At 48.4% G+C, this 24,261-nt stretch overlaps 1 protein-coding gene across 1 annotated transcript; it reads right to left on the minus strand.

The window, feature by feature from the left end:
* Positions 1–363: 363 nt before the first annotated feature.
* On the minus strand, positions 364–11,517 carry Prkab1 (protein kinase AMP-activated non-catalytic subunit beta 1). Its single transcript, XM_041649210.1, has 8 exons — positions 11,388–11,517; positions 11,107–11,274; positions 8,785–8,948; positions 7,500–7,593; positions 7,133–7,247; positions 5,192–5,325; positions 1,801–1,869; positions 364–1,573 (listed from the first exon to the last, which is right to left on the minus strand). The coding sequence occupies exons 2-8, from the start codon at positions 11,263–11,265 to the stop codon at positions 1,496–1,498; spliced, it is 813 nt and encodes a 270-aa protein (XP_041505144.1). The 5' UTR covers positions 11,266–11,274; positions 11,388–11,517; the 3' UTR covers positions 364–1,495.
* Positions 11,518–24,261: the final 12,744 nt, after the last annotated feature.

The following is a 24,261-nucleotide window of genomic DNA, read 5'->3' on the forward strand; positions in this document are numbered from 1 at the left end:
CACAAAACCTCAAACTCGTATTTTAACTAGACTGGCTGGCCATGGGTGCTGGGATCTGCTTGTTTCTCCTCCCAACACTAGGGTTACAAACACAGGACTTTTATGTGGATGCTGGAGATCTGAACCGGGTTCTCATGCTCACATAGTTAGTGCATCTCCCCAGTGCCCCAAGAGCTAATTTACACGCGAGATTTTCTTCTAGTTCCCACCTCACTCTGGGGCACCCACAGGTATGATGGGTAGGTGCCTCTGCATCTGACCCTCAGCCAGTGGGAATTCACAGCTGTCTTGTCCACAGAGTTACAAGATAGACCTGGAAGGTCTACTCTTCAAGAAACCAAACAGAATGTAAACTCCCTCTGGTTAGTTTTACAAATCTTTATTGAAACTTACACATCAAGATGACAGCAATTCAGTGTTTTGAAAACAGTAACAAAAAGGAACCCAAACTCAGGTCAGCCAGATACTGACACCACTGAGCTAGTTCCCGCCTGTTCAGCAGAAACAAAGGGTATATTGGTAATTTCTGCTGACAGGTGACAGGAACCTACACCAATGGGCACATCTGTGGCATCACCAGGGAAATCAAGATGAGTATAAAACAGGTTCATTCACACGAATCCCAAAGACATTGTCCTACTGAGAATCTAGGTGGTTGCTATAGGGGTTCAAGTTCTTTTAGAACGAGCAATAGCAACCACTGTGACATCCTTTGCTCACTGGAGACACGGGTCCCCAGCTGAACAGCACATGCTGGAACTGAAGAAGGGTGGGTGCTTTGACAGTCATCATGGTAACACTGTCACCATTACAGTTGAAATAAGGAATGGACAACTTTCCATGCTGGCCAGTCCTCAGGATCATCCAGCTTAATGGAGAATACGGCAGTGGGTTTGGAATTTTTGTTGAGGACAGTTATTGCTGAGCGAAGTCACACGGTCTATAGTTTCATCCTGGTGACTTATTGCCTTAGGTAGGACTGGACAGCCAGCCACTCTAGTTAAAAAGGTCCTTAGTGCACACGGTGTCGGGCAATGATTGCAAAGCTGCACCTGGAAATCAGACATCTGAGTTTCCATTGAATCTACAATCTACTGCTTTGATTTGGAAGGACAGGCAGCATTGAATATTGCTTACGTCCACAGCGAGGCTCCAGCAGGGATAGGCCATCGACCCTGGACAATACGATGAGGACTTTTGTGTGGCTTCAGTCCCTGTTCCCCAGTTTTTACTAGCAAGGTGCCAGCACTCAGGTCTGGCTTTAGACATCTCTGGGCAGCCGAGGGGATGTTTGGAGTACACTAGCCTCGTGCACTGCAGGCAGCCATCCCTTCCCCATTTCTGGACTCTCCTAGAGAGGCTGTGTCTGGACAAGCCTTCAAGGAGGACTAGGGCAGGGGTAAAATGTCCCAGAGAGTGAAGTGAGGATCTGCATGCACATGGAGAGCCCAGCACTGCCTGCTGTCCCTGTGGTCCATGGCTGGCTCTCAGCATCTCATATGGGCTTGTACAGCAGGGTGGTGACATACTTTTTCTTGTACCGGTGAGTTGCGCTGAGCACCATCACGCCGTCCTAAGAGGGTGGGAATGACCAAAGGCAGGACAGAGTCAGGGACACAGACTTTAGAGGACACGAGATTCGCCACAGGCTTAAGGAAAGCAGCTCCTGGGCAGAACCTGAACCAGAGCCCGACAGACCCCCAAAAGCTACCCTGGCTGTCAACACTTCCAGGCAATCCTGGCACGACAGGTCCTCAGACCTCATGCTCAGAAACTGCTCTAAGGCCAGACAAGCCGTACCTTGATAGAGAGTGCATACAGGTGGTTCAGCATGACGTGGTTCGGCTCCGGAAGCAGCGCTGGATCACACTGGAGGGAACAAAGGGAGATATGAACAAGCAGGATCTGGAAGGCAAGGTGATTTTCCTCCCTTACTTCACGGCACAGGCAGGGTAGCCGAGGACCTATCCTCCCAAGCGGGGCAGTGGAAGGGCTGTGGAGCCGACAGTTGAGAAGGCCGAATCTATCATGGACTGGAATACTCCAGCCAAGCTTTCACCTGACCGGAGTCCCTGTCCCATCCTTACCGAGAAGAGGCAGAAGATCAAGGACCCACCGAAACACTTCCCTGGAACACAAGATATGCTGTGTCTACACGCCCCTGAGAAGTGGACACACGGACACGGCCTCACCACACCTTTCCACCACAAGAGCCCCGACAGTCCCTTCAGTGCACATCCCCAACTCTAAGAGAACACACTCACACGGAGAACAGTGAAGCACAGGCGATGATTAGCTGTGGTGACTCAAAGCCGAGGAGGTCCCTCACTCAGGGAAGGTGTGTTCTTATCACTCAATACTCAGGGAACCCCACTACTTTAGTGCCTTCAAGAGCTGCCAGCAGGCCCGTGAAGCCCAGAAGGGGGAAAGCAAGAGCTCTGAGAAGGTGTGACTGGGCCTTCCAAAGGAAGCTGGATGGCCCTCCTCACGCTGTGCAGAGGACGCAGGAGAAGCACGCGGCATCCTAATGAGCTGCAGCGGTCAGTCTGGAACCTGCTGGGGACAGCAGCCTGCAGTCACGAGAGAACTGGAGGTGGAGGAGCAGGACTCCCAGGCCCTAGACCTAGCCCTGCCCTGGCAGCCCAGCCTCCCAGCACTGCACCTGTCCTGTCTCAGAGGCTAACAGCTTTGTCGCAGGTTCCCCGAGAGCCCCTGCTTGGCAGGCCTGGCAGAAAGAGAACAAGAGTTGGCCTCTGTGCCTCAGTAGAATGCTGCTTCAGCCAACTGCTGCTGGAAGTCCCAAGAACTACAGCTCTGATCTGCCAGTTTTCAGAGAGCGTCATGTTTGGGCTGTGCAAGTTCTGTGGAATACCTACACTGGACCAGTTACATTCATCACTTTCTCTGTGTGGTTAGAGACCACTTACAATCTACTCTGTGCTGTTAATGAACACATAACTCAGTATTGTCTATGGACGATCCCTAGAGTTAGACATACAACCCATGTGTCTGTGTGTATCTGTGTGCACATGCGTGTGCATGCAATGCACGAGTGCATCTGAAGGAAACAAAATCTGGAAGCTGAAAAGACATCAGTCTGCTCATGTTCACTGCCGCACTGTTCACCACAGCCATGCTGTGGAGTCACAAACACAGGACACACCATCCTGGATGGGACACTGCACCATACGGAGGAGGTGGGCAGAAGGCATGCATTCATTGATTTTGTTTTTTTTTTTTAAATTTATTTATTTATTAAAGATTTCTGTCTCTTCCCAGCCACTGCCTCCCATTTCCTTCCCCCTCCCCTAATTAAGTCCCCCCCCCCTCAGCCCGAAAAGCAATCAGGGTTCCCTGTCCTGTGGGACCTATAATTAGTGATCCTAGAGAAGCTAAATAAGGAGAACCCAAAGAAAAACATATAGGCATCCTCCTGAATATTAACCTTCAGCAAGCGATGAAAGGAGACAGAGACAGAGACCCACATTGGAGCACAGGACTGAATTCTCAAGGTCCAAATCAGGAGCAGAAGGAGAGAAAGCACGAGCAAGGAACTCAGGAGCATTCATTGATTTTGGATGATAGTGGATGCACTGAGACCTCCTCCCTCAAAGTCCTGCTGCTGTTTTCCCTGTTAGGATGAGCTAAAACCTGGAACTAGGAGTCCAAAACATCCTCGTTCTCCCTTAGACTGCTTTTGTCCAATGCCTCATTACAGCAACAGAAAAGAAACTGTGACAACGGCATGCGGCGCAGCCTTAGAAAGGAAACATAGATTCTGTGGGCATTAAATACGCCAGACACGGGAAGACAAAACCATAGGACACAAGCAAAATCTCTAAAAGGTAGGATAGGAGAAACAATTGTGAGAAGAGGCTGACCACAGTGACAATGTGCTGGATTTCTCAAAACCGTCAAGACAGTGGGCTCTAACCTCTGCTGGGGATGCCACTCAGTATCTCTGTAACTGGAAACGGCCTGTTAGAGCCCAGGGCTGCCTGTGTCAGAGTGTGCCCGCACAGGTTCTCCCTACTCATGGCTCCCTTGGCGGGAGGAGGCGCCTTCCTTGCTTAGAAGGTGCTGGATGTCTTCCAACCTTTGAACTGTTTCAGAGGAGGGAGGGAGCAGCCTCACCCGAGTCTTTCAGGATAGCAGCTAAGGGTCCTTGCAGACCCCAATGGCCGTCTGTATGAGCCATTGCCAACTTAGCGCTGGACACAGCTAGTAAGATCTGAAGTTTGCTGGTTCTTATCCCCAGCCTCCTCCTGGATACAGAGAGACGACCACACCAGCTGCTGTGTGTGGACTCTCAGCACAGAGGCGAGGCTGGTCCCTGAGAAAGCTGGGCCTTTTGAGAGGGAGTAGCAAACACTAAACTGCCCTGGTGGTCCAGCAGTGACTGTTCTAAGAGAAGGCCCCCACAGACACATCACGCTCACCAGCACGTGGAGTCTACTTACGGGTAGAGTGTTGAGTGCCATGGCTACTTTAGCACCTGTTACGGTTTGACTGCGTCCCCTAAAGCTCAAGTACTAGGACCTTATTCCCAGTGACTATCGGGAGATGGCAGTAACTGGTGATGAGTTAGATGGAGGCACCCTGAGAGTGGGTCAGGCATCTTGAGGGCTCAAGCCTCTCCTGCTTTCCCACTGATGGCATGGCAGATACCATGCTTGTGTACGGCACAGCTGTTGGCCTACACCAAACCACTTCCCTTCTTCATAAGCACCTCGGTTTCTATTCTGTTTCAGCAGCAAGATTGTGCCTTATGAACAGAGCTACATAGTATGGACAACTTAGGTTAAAAGAATGGAAAACCAGCCACAGGAAACAGCTGGCTGCTCAAGGCCCAGGCTCCATGTTTCCTTTCCGCAGGTCACTGGGCAGTTTCACAGAGGAAATGTGTTACGACAGCTTAAATTCTGATCCAGAAGGGCTGATGTTTCCAAAAGCAACTTGGTAATTTGATTCTAAAATGATATGGCCAGAGGAAGAATTCCAAGATCTAGCTGACCAAGAAGGGGTGGTTAAATATTTTCTAGTGAAATTTCAACGTAAATTTCACCAGCAGCTTTTGTCCTCCGCATCTGAGGACCACGGCAGTCCCCACAGTGGAGGACACAAGTGTAAAAGCGGGCAAAGAGGAGAGCAGATGAGCACGACCTCGTACGGATCTGGACAGCGTACTCACAGAGATGCCCGTGTCCTTGTTCAGGATGACCTGCAGCAGGTGTGGCGGGAGGATGGGCGGGGCCTTGAACCGCTCTTCTGGTTTAGAGATGTAAGGCTCCTGATGGTAGGGTCCTGGTGGGGAGCTGGACAGCTCTGTCGGGAGATGGTGACAAGGATGCTAAGACCTAAGCTGATTTATGGCTTCCTTATCCAGCTTTCTGTCCTTGCTCCCTCAATACAGACTCCTATTTTCTTCAAGAGAGAGGAGGAACAGAGGGGATGAAAAACATCTGTAGAATCTGGGTGCTCGGACTAAACCTCAATGGTAATTTGAGATTCCAATGAAAGGACCGTTGTGGCAAAGCTAGGTGTCTGGGTCACACTAGCGGGAGCCATTCCTAATGACCTAGCCTCTCCTGTCAGAGGAAAGGCTTCCTTCTTCAGGCTGAGTTTGATGAATGCCACAAGTTCAAGGCTTCAAAGTGGGAAAAGTGGCCTAGCCTAAGTTACAAGCTCTCCCAGGCAGAATAAAATAGGTTTTACGAGGCAGCGGCATATCAAAAATAAATAAATAAATAAATAACAATAAATACCTAAGTGTAAAGTCTCTTTGGCTCCTCACTCTCAGGTCTGAGCATCTTTACTATCCAGACACAATTAAGAAGCTTCTGAAAGTACAGCACCTCAGGTCAGAAGCATCCCAAATACTGACGTCTGGCTGGCTGGCTGGCTTGCTGAGGTACTGAGCCAAACATCAGGATGGGCTCTGGTCACCTGATCCTTAAGCTGGTCCAACTGCCAACTTTATCAACATCATTTCCTAGGCCGGGCTCCCTTTACGTGATCCAACCACATCTCAGTAGAAAAACTGAAAAAAGCATTCAGTGCAGGAAACTGAGCCATAAGGAATAAGCACATCGCATTAAACAAACGAACTTGAGTGTCTAAAGGGTTTAGCGCTGGGGGAGGGGCACCCGGCAGCAGTGAGGTGCACTTTGATTAAAGACATTGGTGTGCAGATGAAGTTCCACCATGCGCAGCGCCATCATGCTGCACCCTCTGCCTATTTGAAAATACGTGACTGGTCATCGGAGACAGCCAGTGATCCCAATGCAAGAGCACCCAGATCCACAGCCAGCCAAGCCCACCAGTCAGTTTAGAGCTGTGATGTCAGAAGTGGTTAACAGTGAGACGCCAGAGGCAGACCCTCCAGACCCGCCCAAGAGATGATGGGAAATCTGTGAACTGAACTAAATCTGTTCTCTCCAACTGTTGGGTGCACTCCCGAAGATTCCCTTACTGTCTCCCACAGGGCCCAGGAAGCAGCCCCTGTGTACAAGAAGGGGAAGAGCAGCTGCCTCTGCCACCGGGATCACTACACATCGTTTCTCTTCAACTGTCCCTTGACATTCCAGGTAGTTTCTTCCTATGGGGTGTGGGTGGACAGCAGTCCCCAAAGCTCTGTGGTTAGAAGATTCTTGTCTACCAGGACTGAAAAGAGAGTTGTGCTATGCAGCCTTTTTCTCTCAGAAGCCTGACAAGCAGCTAATGGACTGCACAAGTGACAGCCAAGGTCACTGAGGTGTCCTTTATCACCTGTCAGCCTGCAATTCTCCAGACACTGAGTGGGGAGTGAGCTGGCAGCTCCCCTGGTGCTGGCTCATTACAGACTCAAAGTGTCCTTCTAGGGCCTCTTCAGCCCTGCCTGGTTCTGTTCCTACAGCCAAGTGGAACTACAGAATAGCCCACAAGATAAGGCAGTGACATACAGCTTCTTTGGGGTTAAGCTCCAACAGCTAGAGCTGCGGGGTTAGGAATGAACTGCTGTGGCCTGAAGAGCTATAGTTGTCCACCTGGCCGGGCAGCTTCTGCTCAATTGTGAGAGGCAAGGGAAAGAGAAGTATGTCCAGGCTGCACAGCCCCAGCCTGCACACATGTGGGATAAAGTAACTGTTCATACCAGACACATCGGAGCACTTTTGGGAATCCACCATTAAAGCATCAAATACTTCAAAGTCAGTTTTCTTCACTTGAATGATGTTGTTAACTGTGCCAAGCTGGCTGGTTACTATTGGCTGGGAAGAGACAGACAGGCAGACATCATAACATGGAAGGTCTGTGGAGTTTTTCAGAGGACTAGAATTCCTGGCTGGGAGGTCTCACCGCCTGGCTAGCTACTCTTGGTCAATTATACCAATGACCTGGCAACTGGTGCTGTCTAACTCGGAGCCACACACAGGGAAAAGGGACCTGACAGCAAGTGACAAGGGAAGTGGTCAGTGTTGGTGTGCGGGCACCCAGAGGGCTGGGGGCTGCAGGAAGAGTACCTCAGAAGGATCGTGGGTCCACTGCCCATCCACAAAGAACTTGTACTGATGCTCTCCTTCAGGCAGATCCAGGATGGCTACAAAGTTATTTTGGCTGCAGAAAGAGAAGAAGCAGTGTTTCAGCTGGGTGGGCTGCGCTCTGGCTCCAGGACCAACTGAGTTTGACTGCAGGAGAGCAGACATGTTCAACAATGCATGGTTACAGTCTCAACCCAGGAAAGCCACTTAAGAAAGCAGCAGGCAAGAGTTTCCAGAAAACTTCCTTTGCTCAGACACTAGGAACCTAGAATCCTAACACTGCAAGGTCAACGAATGGTTAATTCATGTTTTTCCAGTCTGCAGCCTGGGTGCCAAGGAGAGGCCAACAAAGGCAGCCACCAGCGGCCTAGCTTCCCTTTGCACAGGGAGATGGCCAGTGTTACAGAGCTCACATGCATGAACACAAACTTACAGAACTACCCAGCAGTTCTTTTTTTTTTAAATATTTATTTATTATGTACACAATATTCTGCATCCGTGTATGCCTGCAGGTCAGAAGAGGGCACCAGATCTCATTACAGATGGTTGTGAGCCACCATGTGGTTGCCGGGTATTGAACTCAGGACCTTTGGAAGAGCAGGCAATGCTCTTAACCACTGAGCCATCTCTCCAGCCCCCTACCCAGCAGTTCTTAAGCCCTAGCCATTTAGTTGTTTCTTGGCCTGAGCTGAACTAACTTGTTACAGAGCCTACTGGTTCCCTCCTTCATTGTCAGTCACGGGAGCACAGGGGTTCTAACAACCAGGCATGGATGGCTCAGGCGTGGTCACTAGTGAGCATGGAGACAGAATCCACACCAGGGTTTTGGAGGAAGCATCTCGTATATCCTTGCTAATGTCTTCAGAGCATGCACCTCCCAAAAGTACTAGAAGGGAGGTCCAAGAGTCCCTTACAGAGTGACTGTTTAGTGCAGGCAATGTGGGCTCAGACCTGCTCCTCTGAGGTTCCCAGCCCGTTCTTTCTCCATTGCACTAGGATTGACTTTTTCAGAAGAAACGTGTAGCTGAGTGTCAGACTTCCTCTCCACTGAGAGACTGCTGTCTTCTGAAAACCGTGCATTTAAAGACAGTCATTTCTAGGGTTTGAGACCTAAACCAGATCTGTAACTCATTAAGCAAAATAGTTTCTCACTCAACATCTATATTACAAAAAAAAAAATCCTTTATTCTGTTCACCCGCAGAGAGCTTTTAGGAATAAGAATATATCCACAGCTAAAGTAACGAGGGAATGAAGTCCCACCATTACCTTCTTGTGAGGGGAAGTTTGCTCCAGTTGTTGAAGGACCCAGACAAGTAGACCTCTTTTCCACCCCCTGTCCATCGAAATACAGTTGGCCGAGCCTGGGCGGGGGCTTTATCATTCACTTCAAGATCATGCTGCCAGGCCAGGAACTCCTCCTTCTCTGGAGCCTAAGAGCAGAGCCTTTTACTCAGGGTCAGGCAGCCTCCCCACACCACCGCTAGCCTAAGAGCAACTCTAATCAGGCAGCCTGGCCACTTACAGACTTGCGTCTGTCCCCCACCTGCAGAATGGAGATAGAAAAGCAACCGCTGTCGGTACTGTGCAGACTGAGATAGTCCCACAGTCGGTGCTTAATCATTAGCTACTATTACTGCAATTAGACTTCACAAAAACTCTAGAGGAAGCTATAAGGCCTACTTGGAAGAAGACTGCCGTGAATCCAACGTGAGCTTAATACATGTGATTTCCCTCCACTAAGCAAGACTTCCGGGTACATAAAAATTTATTAGGGATGATCTTGGAGCTGTTACAACTGGCAAATTCAGAGGGTGAGGAAGAGTCTATTCACCAAGTACTGGAGCAATAGATAAGTAAAACAGACTGGTCCTGCCACTATGGCAAATGACGATACCTAGTTATGGAAGAGGGTAACCGACTTACTCCAGCCAGAGAGAAAGGACCACATCCAGCTCTGGGGTGGAGCACAGTTCTCCAGTCAGAAGAAAAGCCAAAGACTAGATTTCTAGGATGGGAAAACGCCCTGAAGGGAGCTCAGGAAGGCCTATTGCCTCTACCTCCAGATACTGATCTGCTCTAATCTAAAAGATGCCTGCAGTCTTTGGGTCTGCGCCACAGACTGGAGCAGGGGTTCTTAACCTTCCTGCTTGCACCCTTTAACACAGTTCCTCCTGCTGTGGTGACCCCCAACCAACCATAAAATTATTTTTATTGCTACTTCATAACTGTAATTTCCCTACTGTTATGAATCATAATGTAAATATGTTTTTGTACGGAGAGGTTTGCCAAAGGGGTTGTGACCCACAGGTTGAGAGCCACTGCTCTAGTGCGCTCACTAACTGTAGCCACAAAGCTGAACTGGGGTAATGGGGAGAATTTCTGACTTGACTGGGCGGCCTGGCTACTACTGTTGGAATAAAGAAGTGCCACTCAAGTCCCCCTCCCTATCCCATCCAGTGGATAGCAGTAACACCACCCAGGCCTCTAAAGACATTTACCAGCTCAGTGCAGAGAGCAGAAGGCAAGGTGACACAAATACTTGCTTCCTCTTAAATAGCCTCGGCCAAGATCACTTCTAGGGGTGGGGAGAACCTCAACTCAGTGGAGAAAACAGCACTCCAAAGTCACAGCACACACCTTTCCGCCAAAGCAGCGAGCCCAGAAAATGAGTTACAGTAACAAGAAGTAGGCTCCTTAAAGTTAGACTCAAAATTAAGGTCCAAGGAACAAGAATGTGGGTTCCTATCTCAGTTTGAGGGCAGGGGTGAGGAAAGGCCCAGCGAGGGAAGACCAGGCAATTAGCCTGTTAAGTAATGAGGATTAATAGGCAAGCAGACAGTAAAAGGCCATGCTGGGCAGAGTCAACCTTCCTAACTGTGGTTATTTCCACTAGGATCACCCACCGTCCTTGGACTGGGCTGGAAGCCCTGGCCACATCACTGTGGGTAAGGGAATGTGGCTCAAGCAGGAACTTTTAGCTTGACCTGCAAAAAAAATGGTTTGCTCTGGTCTGCTTAAAGTCCAAGCCATTATTTCAGCAAAGCAGAAGTGGAGTAGTCGTTAGCAATGCTGGCTGCTGTTCCGGGAGACTCTTGGCCACTGACCTCCTCAAATGGACTTGCCAGATCTGAAAGAGTTAGCAGGGTGGCCCAGAAGCGGCAGAACCAAAACACCTCCGGCAGTCTGCTAGTCAACTTCGTTTTCAGCTTAACAGATGTGCTCCTGTTTACCTCCAAAACGAACACTAAAACTCCCAGCCTGAAGCGGAGGAAAAGTTTCCGCCAAGCTGTGCAATCAATTACACCTAAGAGAAAAGAAGACGCTGGTGCTCAATTACAGCTAGCGCGACTCCAAATTAATTAAGAATTTTAAACTCAGTCCCAGAGCTGCTTTCTCCTTAATGATGTTCAATGAAGCCCAGGGTGACTCTCCTTTCTGCAATTAGGCACAGGTTCCTGACAGCAAGAGGGCTGCGACAGGGTCAGCTCCCTCCCGGTGCGAAGCTGGCTGGGAACGTGGCGGGAACACAGGAAAGTGCCCTCCCCTCCACCTGAGCCCAGAAGGCTCGGATGCCCCCCGACTCAGCACCTTGATTTCCTCGGAGTGGAAGATGTCGGCGTCTTCGGGGCTGTCCATCAGGATCTTGGGCCTGTCCCCATCCTTGGCGCCCCCCGAGCTGTCCCTCCGCGCCGTCTTGTGGCCGCCCTGCCGCTCCAGCGCGGCGCGCTCGCTGCTCGTGTTGCCCATGGCGGGGGTCTGCGGGGACACAGGGAAGAGGGAAGGGACGGGCCGGGACTCCCGGGACCCCCGGGACCGGCCGCGGACCACGCCCCTCCGGCGGCGCGCGCGCCCGCCGAGCCCCGCTTTACCTGCTCAGGAAGCTGACGCTAGAACCCCGACGAGAGCGGGACCGTAACCTGACACTTCTCGGACAACTTCTCCCACCCCTCAGCAACTTCCGCTTCCGGCCGGGCCCAGCGAAGGAAGGGTGGTCACCGGGGACGGAGCGCTCGAGGCTAGTACGGCATCACTTCCGTTTCCGTTCCGGGAGAGTCCGCTCGCCGGCGGCCTCTGGCCGCTCAGTGCGCAGTCGCAGTGGGTCGTCGCGGGCAGCTCCCGGGACGAGCTTCGTGACGGCCGGCAGGAGGCGCTCGCGTGTCCCTTTCCCGTTCCCGACTGAGCGAGGATGCTGTTGACCGTGCCGCCCGCCTCGTTCCCAAGTTTGTGCACTCTCCAGTTAATGGGGTCTTTGTAAAGGGCGAATCGTATTAAGAAACCATGAGCTGGAGAGGTGGTAAGGCCGTTGGGGCGCTTGTTCTTGTAGAGTATCGGGGTTCGATACCGGGCGCACAAACTCTTCGCGCCTTAGGTTCCAGGTGATCCCGACGCCTTATTCTGACCCCCGTGGATTCCAGCGCGCAGGTGGTGCCCATAAACGTGCGAGCAGAGCACTCATTCACATAATCTTAAAACAACCCCCCCCCCAAAAAAAAAAAACCACATTTGGGTTTCCCCTTAGATGCAGTGGCTCTCACTTTAGCGTGGATTAGAATAACCTAGCGCTCCTTCACTGCTCAGCGGCCTCTGGACCTGCCAAGTCAAACTTTCTGTAGACTACGGTGGGAGATGCAGATTTTCTGACTGGTGTTTTGAGAAAAATGGCAGACCTTAAGATTTCTGGGAAGTTTTTTCCTGTAGACGCTTTGGAGGCTTAAAAACACTGGCGTTTCAGTGGGTTTTTGTTGGTGTTTAAGTTGAGAGTATGGCCTTTTGATAAGTCATTTTGAAAAGGGCCTTTGGGGGCTGGAGAGATGGCTCAGAGGTTAAGAGCATTGCCTGCTCTTCCAAAGGTCCTGAGTTTAATTCCCAACAACCACATGGTGGCTCACAACCATCTGTAATGGGGTCTGGTGCCCTCTTCTGGCCTGCAGGCATACACACAGACAGAATATTGTATAATAAATAAATAAATAAATATTTTTTTTAAAAAAAAAAACAGCCGAAAAAAAAAAAAAGAAAGAAAGAAAAGGGGCCTTGGAATTATTTTAAACACATTATGCATAAAACGCGTTAGTGCTTAGTGCTTCAGTAGAAGACCCTTATGACTAAAATATTCTCACCTTCTACCCTATCAGACATTTTTTATTTTATTTTATTTTATTTTATTTTATTTTATTTTATTGGTTTTTCGAGACAGAAATTCTTTGTAGCTTTGGAGCCTCTCCTGGAACTAACTCTTATAGACTAGGTTGGCCTTGAACTCACAAAGATACGCCTGCCTCTGCAACACTTTTTAAAAACGTTGTGTGTTTATTTTTTTAATGCATTGAATTTGTTAGCCCGTGTCTTTCATTTCATCCACTGACATTATTTAGGATTATTTTTATATTATCTGCAACATGAGACATTTTTGTTAGGGGAACCAGAGACCCTGATGTCTGATATATGGGCTTTTAGAGGGAATTGGACAGTATCTACGTAAAAAAATGAATCTCATTCTTATGGACAATTTTATTTCTAGTTAATTATTATAAAAATTCACATACAAAACTTATGTACAGTATGCTTTTTTGAAGCATTGATTCTAATTATTATACTAATTCTAAGATGTGTATTATAAGACATTTTATCTCTTTGAAATTGGATGCTTCTAGCCATAAAAGAGTCTTAGATTTGATGAAATGGAGAAATTAAAAAACCCCAGAAGAGCCGGGCGGTGGTGGCGCACGCCTTTAATCCCAGCACTTGGGAGGCAGGGGCAGGAGGATCTCTGTGAGTTCGAGACCAGCCTGGTCTACAAGAGTTAGATCCAGGACATGCTCCAAAACCACAGAGAAACCCTGTCTCAAAAAATCAAAAAAAAAAAAAAAACCCAGAAGTATTTCAGTGCAAGAATGGCTCATGGCATTTTACGGAATATTGAAGGAACATTAAAAAAAAAAAAGCCAATAGCTGGATGTAGCTGGTAGCAGGACACACCTGAAATCCTAGCACCAGAGAGGCTTCCGGGAGGTTGGTCATGAGTTTGAGGCCAGTTTGGGCTATACAGTGGTAGCTAATCTCACAAATGGGTGTATGTGGGAGGGGGAGGGGAGCCTCAGGATGGTTCAGTAAAGGTACTTGCCAGGCCAGTGTGGCAACTTGAGTTCTGTCCCCAGAGCTCTTTAAGTTGTCCTCTGACCTCCACACATGTGCTGTGGCAGTGCACCCACAGGCTGGTGAACACGCGCACGTACACACACACACACACACACACACACACACATTTTATGCTTAAAGAAAAACAGTCAGAATTGTGTGGGGTGGGTGAGTATGAAGCCATCAGAACCTTCTAAATTCCAAAGCCAAGTGACAAAATGGCAGACGGGCATGGGCTCTGACGTCAGCCTACCTGGGTCCAAACTCTGATTTTACCATCTAATAAGTTCCACTGTGGCTTTATTGGGAAATGGCCACAAAAAAATAACGCCGATCTTACATGCCTGTTTCGTGACTCACTTAAGAGAAACTGTGGGAAGTGGTCAGCATCTGACTCTAGAACACACTTAGTGTGAGCACTGTTATTAGTGCCATCATCCTTGAAGATGGAGAGTTCTGGAAGGATTGTCTCCTGGGTCAGAGGTGAGATCATAATAGGAAAACACAGAAGGAAGACGTTTGCTTTTTAACTTATGTGTTTATATAATTTTTTTTCTGCCCGTAAAGCTGTGAGCAACAGTAAGAAAGATATGCTTCAATTCTAAAGGAATACAACATGGAAGGGGAGTGGGCCACAGGAAGGCAAAGGTGCAGGTAGGCAAGGGAAGGGCTGAGGGCCAGAGAGGATTTTCTGAAACTAATGACCAACAGCCTGAATTTACTCAGTGGAGTCAGAACTGTTGAGTGTGCCTGCTGAAATTAGTAAGCCAGGCTGGAACAGGTGACCTGTTTTCCTAACTCTGATCCCAGTGATCTCACATGGCAGCAGGGAGCCCAGGGGCTGTGGGTTCTTTTCTGAAACAACTAGACGGCTGAGACTAGCCCAGGGCCGATGGAGGTGCCGGTCTGAGTGTGGCAGACGCTCCGATGTGCCAGGGAAGTCTCTGCTCTTACTCAGATAACAGTGAAAGCACAGTCTCTTGGTGCCAGACGCCACGTGTCAGTGCTGTCCAGTCGTCATGTGTCAGTGCTGTCCAGTCGTCAATGAGGTGGTTCAGTTCCCGGGGCTGCACAGATGAACCCTGCTCGGGGATGCCTGCTGCAGCAGGTAAGTGGGTGCTGAGATTCTGGCTAAGTCCTTTTCTCAGGACTGTGATGTCTGAGGGAAAGGGCATGCCTTTCTTATTGGTATAACTATACACAGGCTAGCCGCTAGCCTCTTCCCACCAGGAACAGTCAACCCAAGAATCAGAGGTGTTGGCTGGAGAGATGGCTCGGCCAGTAAAGGCGTTTGCAGCCAAGCCTGATGACCTGACTTCAATCCCCAGGACCGAACTGGTAGAAAGAGCCAACTCCCCACAGTTGGTAAATGATTTTTAAAAACATGGTGCTAGTAATTAAAGGCCAGGAAATCACACTGAGATTTGTAAGAGACACATTTTAGTCATTGTGGACCTCAGAATATTTTAAGACTCAGTTTGTCTGCTTGTGCTTGCATCCTATGAAGGCATTGGATGGATGGGCAACAACCTCAGAAGACAGATTTGAGATAGTCTAAAATAATACTATATTATACTCTCAAAACTGACTTCAGCGTACACCCCAGGAGGCCTCAGAGAGATAAAGTTGAGGACCAGAGGTCTGGGTCACTAATGATGGGAATCTTTCTGTATTATATTACATCTCATGAACAGGAGAACTAACATTTGTATCAGCCGCTGGCCCGTGTGGAAAGCCCAGGTAGGGTGGACGCTCCATTTATAGATGTCTACTTAGTGTCTCTGTTGGGTCACTTTTGGTGAAACTTGTTTGGTGTTTTTTTTTTTTTTTTTAATTTTATTGAGCTCTACATTTTTCTCTGCTTCCCTCCCTGTCTCTCCTCTCCCACCTTCAACCCTCTCCCAAGGTCCCTATGCTCAGGAGATCTTGTCTTTTTCTACTTTCCATGTCAATTAGATCTATGTATGTCTCTCTTAGGGTCCTCATTGTTTTCTAGGTTCTCTGGAATTGTGATTTGTAGGCTGGTTTTCTTTGCTTTATGTTTAAAAACTACTTATGAGTGAGTACATGTGATAATTGTCTTTCTGGGTCTGGGCTACCTCACTCAATATGATGTTTTCTATCTCCATCCATTTGGTGGCACTTGTAACACAATGAGCTTGGCAACAGAGCCTTGTCTCAGATTTGATCTCCAGTACCATAAATAAAAACAAGTCACTTGTCAATGTTTAGTATCAAAATAGTTGCATTGTAGGGTTCTCTTTCTCTCAATTGGAACCTCAACCAAAGTGAACACATTTAAAGCCAATAACCTTCAGGCTTTCCTAACAGGTAGCACAGAAACCATACCTGGGCCAGGCGGTGGTGGCATACACCTTAGATCCCAGTTGACGTCACATGACTGAACCAAGACCACAACACAATGGTCTTTCCCTTCCAGGAGACAGAAGACTAAAGCATTGCCTCACCATTGAGTGGCTGTTCCCTCTTTTGTGAGCAGTCAGGAGGGGTAGAGATGGATGAGTTTGGTCCAGGAGTGAGCAATGGGAGTGCCTGCCTGGTGTGCCCTGGGGTAGGGAGTGCAGCTTTAGTGGGGCACTGTTTCAGTGTGATCACTTTTGATGAAAAAAGTAAAAGAGTTGCCTGGGGCTGGAGAGATGGCCCAGGGGTTAAGAGCACTCCCTGCTCTTCCAGACCAGAGTTCGGTTCCCAAGCATCCATGTATGGCTGCTCACAACTACCTGTAACTCCAGTTCGGGGGATTGGACATCCTCTTTTGGCCTCCTTGCGCGCGCGCGCGCGCGCGCACACACACACACACACACACACACACACACACACACATTTTTAAGAACTACAAAGTAGTTGTCTAAAGAGAGCTGAAGCTGCAGACCTCAGCAGTGGTTTTAGTTTTTTTCTAAAGTCTTAGCTGGCCCCTTCTAGGACCCTTTCTGCTTCAGCTGTTACTTTATACAGAACAATGAGGTCTGTTTCTGAGCTGTGTTTGGCTCTCAGCAAGGGGGCATGTACCCGTTTCCCTCCCTCATGTGTGCATTGAGACGAAAAGTTACCCTCCAAAAGAAAGGATTAGAGTGGGCTTCAGAGCTGCCCAAGTGTGCTTGGGGTGTTTTGCAGATGGTCGCTGTGGTAGTTTGAATGTAATTGGCCCCTGTACTCTCATAAGCTCTTTTGGGAGGTGTGGCATTACTGTTGTCCCGGGCTCCGAGGTCTCATTCAGTGTCTCAGACCACTTCTTGTTCCTTGCGAGCCAAGATGTAGGACACTTGGCTACTTCTCCAGCACCACGTCTGCCTACATACCACCATATCGCACCATGATGATAATGGACTAGCCCTCTAAAAATGTAAGCCTCCCCAGTTAAATGTTTTTCCTTTATAACAGTTGCTGTGGTCATTGTGTCTCTTCACAGCAACAGAAAGCCTAAGACAGTTGCCAAGACAACAGAAAGTACAAAGTATGTAGACTACCGATTGTTACTCTTAAAGATTCTCCCCATGGTCCTTCTGAGGATGTAAAGTCAGAACCCAGCAGCCTTCCCCTCTCACAGGAACCTACAGAAACCTGCGAGTCCCTAGCTAACAGACTTCCAGGTGCCAGTGTCTCTCCCAGGGGAAGTGAGTTTATTCAGTTTTGAAACTCTGGTTGGTGGGAATCCACTGCCGCTGACATCACAAGCCAATCAAACTGAACTAATAAATCCAGGTTTGATCTGAGTAAAGCCTTCCTAGGTGGCCCCAGGGGACAATGCGAGAACCTTGAGGGAACCCATGTGGTGGGTGGGGGCTTTTAATGCCCTCTGGGGGTGGAGCCACTGATGGTTTTTTTCAGGGGTGGAGTAATGCCCCCAGGGAATGGAGCCTGGACTGAGGCAACTCCAGGGGAGGGGCCTGCTGCTTGGCAACCCGAGGGCGGGGTTTGGAATAAACCCAAACTGGAGCTTCCACATCCCAAATTTTGGGGGTAGATATAGACGCCAGTAGGGCTTCTACCTAAACATTTATATAAAGGTGAGCACACACCCTGGCCCCGCTGGCCCCACTCCTGCTTAGGAGTCAGCCTGGACGCAGGCTTGTGCTCTGAAAGCTCCCCTCATCCTCAGAAAGGTGTACAGAGACGACGCCAGTCACATAGCCACGCTGTTTGTCCCTGCTGCTGGGACGGAGCTCTCCTCTGAGGCCCCAACATGCCGCTGCCACTCCGTCCACGGTGTCAATAAACCATGCATGCCTGCTCCCAGTAATCCATCTCCGGACCTCTCTTCAACCTCCCTCCCCCAAATAAAATCCTTCCTGTGCGGTGCCCACTGCGCTCCAGTCACGAATGTGGTCCCAACACAAAATTGTGAACACTCATGAAAAGTTAGCATTTGACCCTAGAAAACACTTCACCATCATTCTTGAGGATGGAAAGTTCTGGAAGAATACATAACAAACACTGTTGATGAATATGGAGACAGCTGAACAATGGAGCCACGTGTTTTGAAGTGTGTGTTGTATGTGCACATGTGCCTGTTCCTGTCCCCGTGGATGCCTTCAAGGCATCCTTCCCTATCACTCTTTGCTTTATTACCTGGAGACAGGTGATGGAGGAAGGTCATTGGCTAATAAAGGCACTGCCCTGGCCCATTTTATTGGTTAGAGGATAGGTGGGAGGAGTAAACAGAACAAAATGCTGGGAGGAAGAGGAAGTGAGGTCAGAGTCTCGACAGCTCTCCTCGCGGGAGCAGACGCCTGAGAGAGACGCCATGCCCTGCTCCCAGCATGAAGCTCCGACCCAGGATGGACATAGGCTAGAATCTCCCCAGTAAGCGCACCTTGGGGTGCTACACACAGATGATTAGAAATGGGCTAAATTAATATGTGAGAATTAGCCTAGAAGAGAATGGGCCAAGCAGTGATTAAATGAATACAGTTTGTGTGTTGTTATTTCGGGGCATAAGCTAGCTGAGCGGGCAGCTGGGGTGCTGGGGAAGCAGCCCCGCCGCCCTTATTACTTCAGATGGCGCCCAACGTGGGGCTCGAACCCACGACCCTGAGATTAAGAGTCTCATGCTCTACCGACTGAGCTAGCCGGGCAGGCGGCTGGGGGTGCTGAGAACGCAGCCCCGCCGCCCTTATTACTTCATATGGCGCCCACGTGGACAACTGCTTCCACATAAAGCCTGAGACAGCTTGGGAAGTAATTCTAGAACAAAATGAAAGCATTGTGCCTGGTTTCTTGGTAGCAGCAATTTCTCGGTTCTACTCTGCTTGCTCGAGGCAAGCAAGCGCCTCATCTAAGAGAGGCTTCCTGACTCAGCTTTAGCTGCAAAGCCTGCAGCTCATTAAGAGGTCCTGCCACGAAACACTTAAATGGTGTTGACGAAAAGCTGAACACATGCTTTTTGGTTTTCAGCCATAGCAGGAAAAAAGCTGCACCGTTTAAAAATGCCGGCTTTCTGGGCTGTCCTGCCAGGACAAACTCTGACTCTTTTATGCAGGCGGTTTGTGCGGTTTGCAAGCATAGGCTGCTGAAGCTCGCTTGCTGGCTACAGCCAGTACCTCAGCCATGAGGCTGGAAAGCTAAGGAATGGGCTGGATCCAGCCGGCAAAGCCACGCCTTTATTCCTACTGATATTGCTTGGTAAATTAAAGACTCATGTGGTCAGAAAAAGAGAGATATACAGTAAAGAGAGATTCAAAGACAAAGAAAATTTTTAAATGGTTTACTGTGTGTTAAAAATATATGAAGACTAAAACTTGAAGTTCTTAAAGTAAAAAACAAAAAAAGGAAGAGAGTTGTTGTGTGTGGTAGCACACACCTTTAATCCCAGTGCCTAGAAGACAGAGACAAACAGATCTCTGTGAGTTCAAGGTGTACTAGTGTACACCTTTAATCCTGAATGCCTGGGAGGTAGAGACAGGCGGATCTCTGAGAGTTCAAAGACAGCCTGGTCTACAGAGTTACTTCAGGTCAAAGATACAGAGAACCTGTCTCAAAAAGCAAAGAGTTAAAAGTAAAAATAAACAAAATAGAGGTTAAAACAAAGCTGCACAAAGATGGAAAATACACAGAGAATTTTGATACTGTATGCTATTATGCTCTCTTTGAATTGTTTGAATGCTGAGGAAAGAGCAAAAGCTACTAAAAGATATTTATTTATAAATGCTGCTGAACTAATCCAACATAGATATTATGATGCCTTGACTTTGAAATTGGGATCTAAGGACATGATGCTTTGGAAAGGAGTTTCTTATTTTGTTTTCACAGAGGATGAGACGCTGTTCATTTCTCCTATTCCGATTTGGTATGATGGACCACGTCCTCCTGAATGGTTCCTGTGCACGCCTTCAAAAAATTGCTTCGCTCAACTGCCAACTGAGATGAAACTAGCACACAGGTTATACCGTGAAAGACCTAATTAACAACGCCCCCATTCAGCAGGAAGCAGTTTGGAGAGAAAAAACTGCGCCCATGTTCCCAAATATGGTTTATAAATGTTCTTTTACATTTAAAGGGGGATATGATATAGGTATGAATAATTTGCATTAGTATAGATTTTGCTTTATTGATAGAGATTTATGGTCAATTTTGTTACATATATAAGTGTTTCTGATTTTGATTAAGGTATTGTGATTGTGTAGTTCATTTAAATATGTACTGTATAATTAAGAAATATATCTTTGTTAATGGATAATCATCGATAATAGTAAAGCTTGTAGTCATGTTAGTTAGATTTTCTAGATGTGCATAGATATATTTTAGATAGACATTCTTCATGTCTTTCAAAGATTACAGAATAGGACATTTAATGTTTTAATAACTGAGGACTTTTCATGACAATGAGACACTCTGCTCCTGGCAGCACCAATCTACTTCAAGAGGAAGATGGGCATCGAAGAGGCTCGTTATGGAGTTTGATAGCCATTTGGGCAAGAAACTGCTCTTGCCTGGACTATTGCATAAACTGGACACAGAGAACCCACAGAGAGAGAACTACTGAACTTGCCTAAGGTGAGATGATCTTTTGGGGTTCCTGATTCATGAAAGAGTCTGTGAGACATTCTGCAGGACACAACAGATAGTGACTGAACTGACTTTGAATTTTCCTGCTTTATGGAAATGTCTGCTGGATACCATGGGCCTGAAGGCTGAAGATGGATGCCCCAACGGTACAGAGGAACTTTGGGTGACTGTCCAGGCAGCGAGATGTCTCTGTCATTTCTATAGTTTAAAAGTTGCTTTTTTCTTGTTTGCTTAGGTAGTATTGTATCTTTCTGGAGTCTTTGATGGAGTTAAGAATAGTTAGTTATAGTTATAGTTTTCCTTAGTTATGATAAAGATTATTGTAACTTTTACTTGATAACTGTTTTGTTATATGTAATTTTGCTATGTTAAAGCCTTTTTTTTTTTTGTTTAAACCGAAAAAGGGGAAATGATGGAGGAAGGTCATTGGCTAATAAAGGCACTGCCCTGGCCCATTTTATTGGTTAGAGGATAGGTGGGAGGAGTAAACAGAACAAAATGCTGGGAGGAAGAGGAAGTGAGGTCAGAGTCTCGACAGCTCTCCTCGCGGGAGCAGACGCCTGAGAGAGACGCCATGCCCTGCTCCCAGCATGAAGCTCCGACCCAGGATGGACATAGGCTAGAATCTCCCCAGTAAGTGCACCTTGGGGTGCTACACACAGATGATTAGAAATGGGCTAAATTAATATGTGAGAATTAGCCTAGAAGAGAATGGGCCAAGCAGTGATTAAATGAATACAGTTTGTGTGTTGTTATTTCGGGGCATAAGCTAGCTGAGCGGGCAGCTGGGGTGCTGGGGAAGCAGCCCCGCCGCCCTTATTACTTCAGACAGGGAGCCTGAGGTAGGCTGGCAACCAGCAAGCCCTCACCTTGCTCCTGTTTCTGCCAGCAACAGTTCATCTTCAGGCCCTCACCATCCCCTCCAGCTCTGTAGCGCCTTTTGTCTTCCCAATACTGACATGTGATGACTTTATCTACATTCTGTATTCCTGAGGAACAGCTGTGTGAATGGCTGTCTCTGCGCCACTCGGGACATTCCAGGCTAGAGCCGAATCAGTAAGAACGAAAACCACCGCCGTGATCAGCCAAAAGTCCAGTTCAAAAGCGTCCGCCTGTACCGCAGTGATTTTCATGGGTGACCCCAGGTGGGCAGATGAGACCCCCCCAGTGGTTCCTCTGCATGTTTGATCCGGCAAATAGTTACACCTAATAGTTAACAATATAGTCACCAAATAGTTACCAGCTGATACTGTGGAGCCGGCTCCCAGCACTGACACATCAAAACTCTATTGAGGCTGATTTATGTTTTACTGTTGCTTTTGTCTGGGGTTCAACCACACGTGTAAACATGCATAGGACCACCCATCCACCCACACATCTAGCCTCCTGTTGCCTCTTTTCCATCTTGTTTGAGCAAATGCCCTCTGAGGAAGTCATCGCCATCTTGGGACATTCCGCTGCACCTCTTGGCAGATCATCCCAACTGGGCTTGTTGTTTACATATAGGGGCGGGGTGGGGGCACAGGTGAGGATGTGGGCACAGGTGTCCATGTGGGCACAGGTGAGGATGTGGGCACAGTTCAGGTTCCTCCCACCTGCTGTAGGCAGCCCAGCTTCATTGCATGTGACTGGGGAGGGGGCTGTGTGTGTGTGTGTGTGTGTGTGTGTATAGGGTCCCTAGATAGAGGGAAGATTAGGGTAGGGAAATTCTTGTCTTTTCTGGGTAAAGGCTTTCCAAGTGAGGGCAGTTGAGGAGGGAGGAACAGCCACACCCCTCACCTATGCTCTGTAAGAAAGCCCGATAAACTCATTGGTTTCTCAGAGAGAGCTTTGGCTGAACTGTGCCTGGATTTGCTGATGGTCCTTAGGAGAAGAAGTAGATCTTGGTTATATCTCCCCCTGGGAAAGAACTTTGGCCACACAATTCCTTCCAGTGCCACTCAGCAAAGCAACATCCTGGAGTGCCTTTCCCCACCGCTTCCCGCTAGAGGGCACCCTGAACTCAAAGGAGGCTTGGGAAAGGCCGCCTAGACAGGATATTGGTAGGTGCTTTATCTTGGAGTCACTTCTGTGAGGATGCAGATTCATTGCCTCCTGCTGCTGAGCCGTCGTGAAAGGCGATAAAAAGTGAGTGTGTTCTGAGACAGAATTTTCAGCTAATACTTTGATTTAGCATCATCTTGGCTTAAAATACAGGTTTTCTGTTGGTTAACAATGGCAAGATGGTGGAGAAACCTTCAAGTACATTTTCTTCTGTTTCCCCTTTACTCACCCACCCATCCATTCACCCATCTGTCTGTCCGTCCATCCACCCATCCATCCACCCACCCACCCATCCATCTACCTACCCACCCACCCATCCACCCACCCGTCCATCCACCCACCCACCCACCCATCCATCCATCCGTCCGTCCATCCACCCACCCGTCCGTCCACCCACCCACTTGTCCGTCCGTCCACCCATCCATCCATTCTCTATCTAGCCATCCATCTATCCAGTGAATGTTCATGGAAAACCTTTGTGTCAACTCCCATGTTATCTAGGAATCATCCATGTATCCATCATCCATGTGTTCATCCGTGCATCCATCCAGCATCCGTGTGTCCACCCATCCATCCAATGAATGTTCATGAAAAATCTTTGTGCCAACTCCTGAGACCTCTGGGAATCAGAGGTAAACATGCTGAGGATCGGCCCTGTAGGGGAATGTGTTACAATAGTGGTGTTGGGATATCCTGACTTATCGGGAAGCCAGGATATACTTAGAGCTGCAATAGGACAGCTGGGGGGGGGGGGCGTGTAGAGCCGCAATAGGACAGCTCTTGGGGGGGATAGAGCTGGGGGGAGAGTTGAGCCGCAATAGGACATCTCTGTAGGCTGGAGCTGCAATAGGACAGCTCAGCCCTGGAGGAAAGGTGTCCTGACTATTGGGAAGCCAGGCTACCTGTAGCTGGGGTGTGGTGGGGGTGGTCTCCCCGGCAGGATATAGGGATCCTGCTCTTCTCCTGGAGATCCGCTACAGCTGAGTTCTGCTCTGTTCCCAACGTCCTAGCAGAGCTGTCTGCTTCTTCTCCAGCCCAAGATGTTTTTTCTGCTAACACTCTGCTAAAGGGTAGCCCCCTGCAGAATGTAGCAATCTCCTCTGCCCCCCCCCCCCGCCCCGGAAAAGTTGTTACAGAAGTTGGTACCAGCATGGTAGGTTATTGCAGTGACAGACCTTACCATGTTTTTGGGAGAATTGTGGAAGGACTTTAAAACCCTGGGCTAGAAAAACTTCTGAGGTTGAGAGCTCAGCGGGCTGCTTCTGTAACAGCTTGGAAGATCAGAACACTGAGAACAGTGCATTCAATGAAGCCTGGCTGGCGACGTTTCAGAGGGAAACAAAGACTCTACTGGGACATTTGTGTAAAGTCTGAGGTATCTGGTCAGCTGGAGCTGAAGAATCTGCTGTGATTAGAGACTGGGACCACTGAAATAAAACCTTTGAGTTACTGGGACAACTGATGCTGGTCAGCTGGAATTGAAAATTAAAAGGCCAGCATCATTGAAGTGAAATCTTCTGGGAAGTGTTTCCTGTT

This window comes from Microtus oregoni, unplaced genomic scaffold, assembly GCF_018167655.1.
Source record: "Microtus oregoni isolate MIOR12 unplaced genomic scaffold, Mior012 000003F_ref0000135, whole genome shotgun sequence".
Lineage (NCBI taxonomy): Eukaryota > Metazoa > Chordata > Mammalia > Rodentia > Cricetidae > Microtus > Microtus oregoni.

Bases quoted from the DNA above. Each gene is read 5' to 3' on its own strand.
- Prkab1 (XM_041649210.1), bottom strand. From the start codon at position 11,265: ATGGGCAACACGAGCAGCGAGCGCGCCGCGCTGGAGCGGCAGGGCGGC. The intron at 8,949-11,106 runs GTGCTGAGTCGG...CTCTGCTCTTAG, and splicing joins TCCACTCCGAGGAAATCAAG to GCTCCAGAGAAGGAGGAGTT. The intron at 5,326-7,132 runs GTATGAACAGTT...ATCTCCCGACAG, and splicing joins AAAGTGCTCCGATGTGTCTG to AGCTGTCCAGCTCCCCACCA.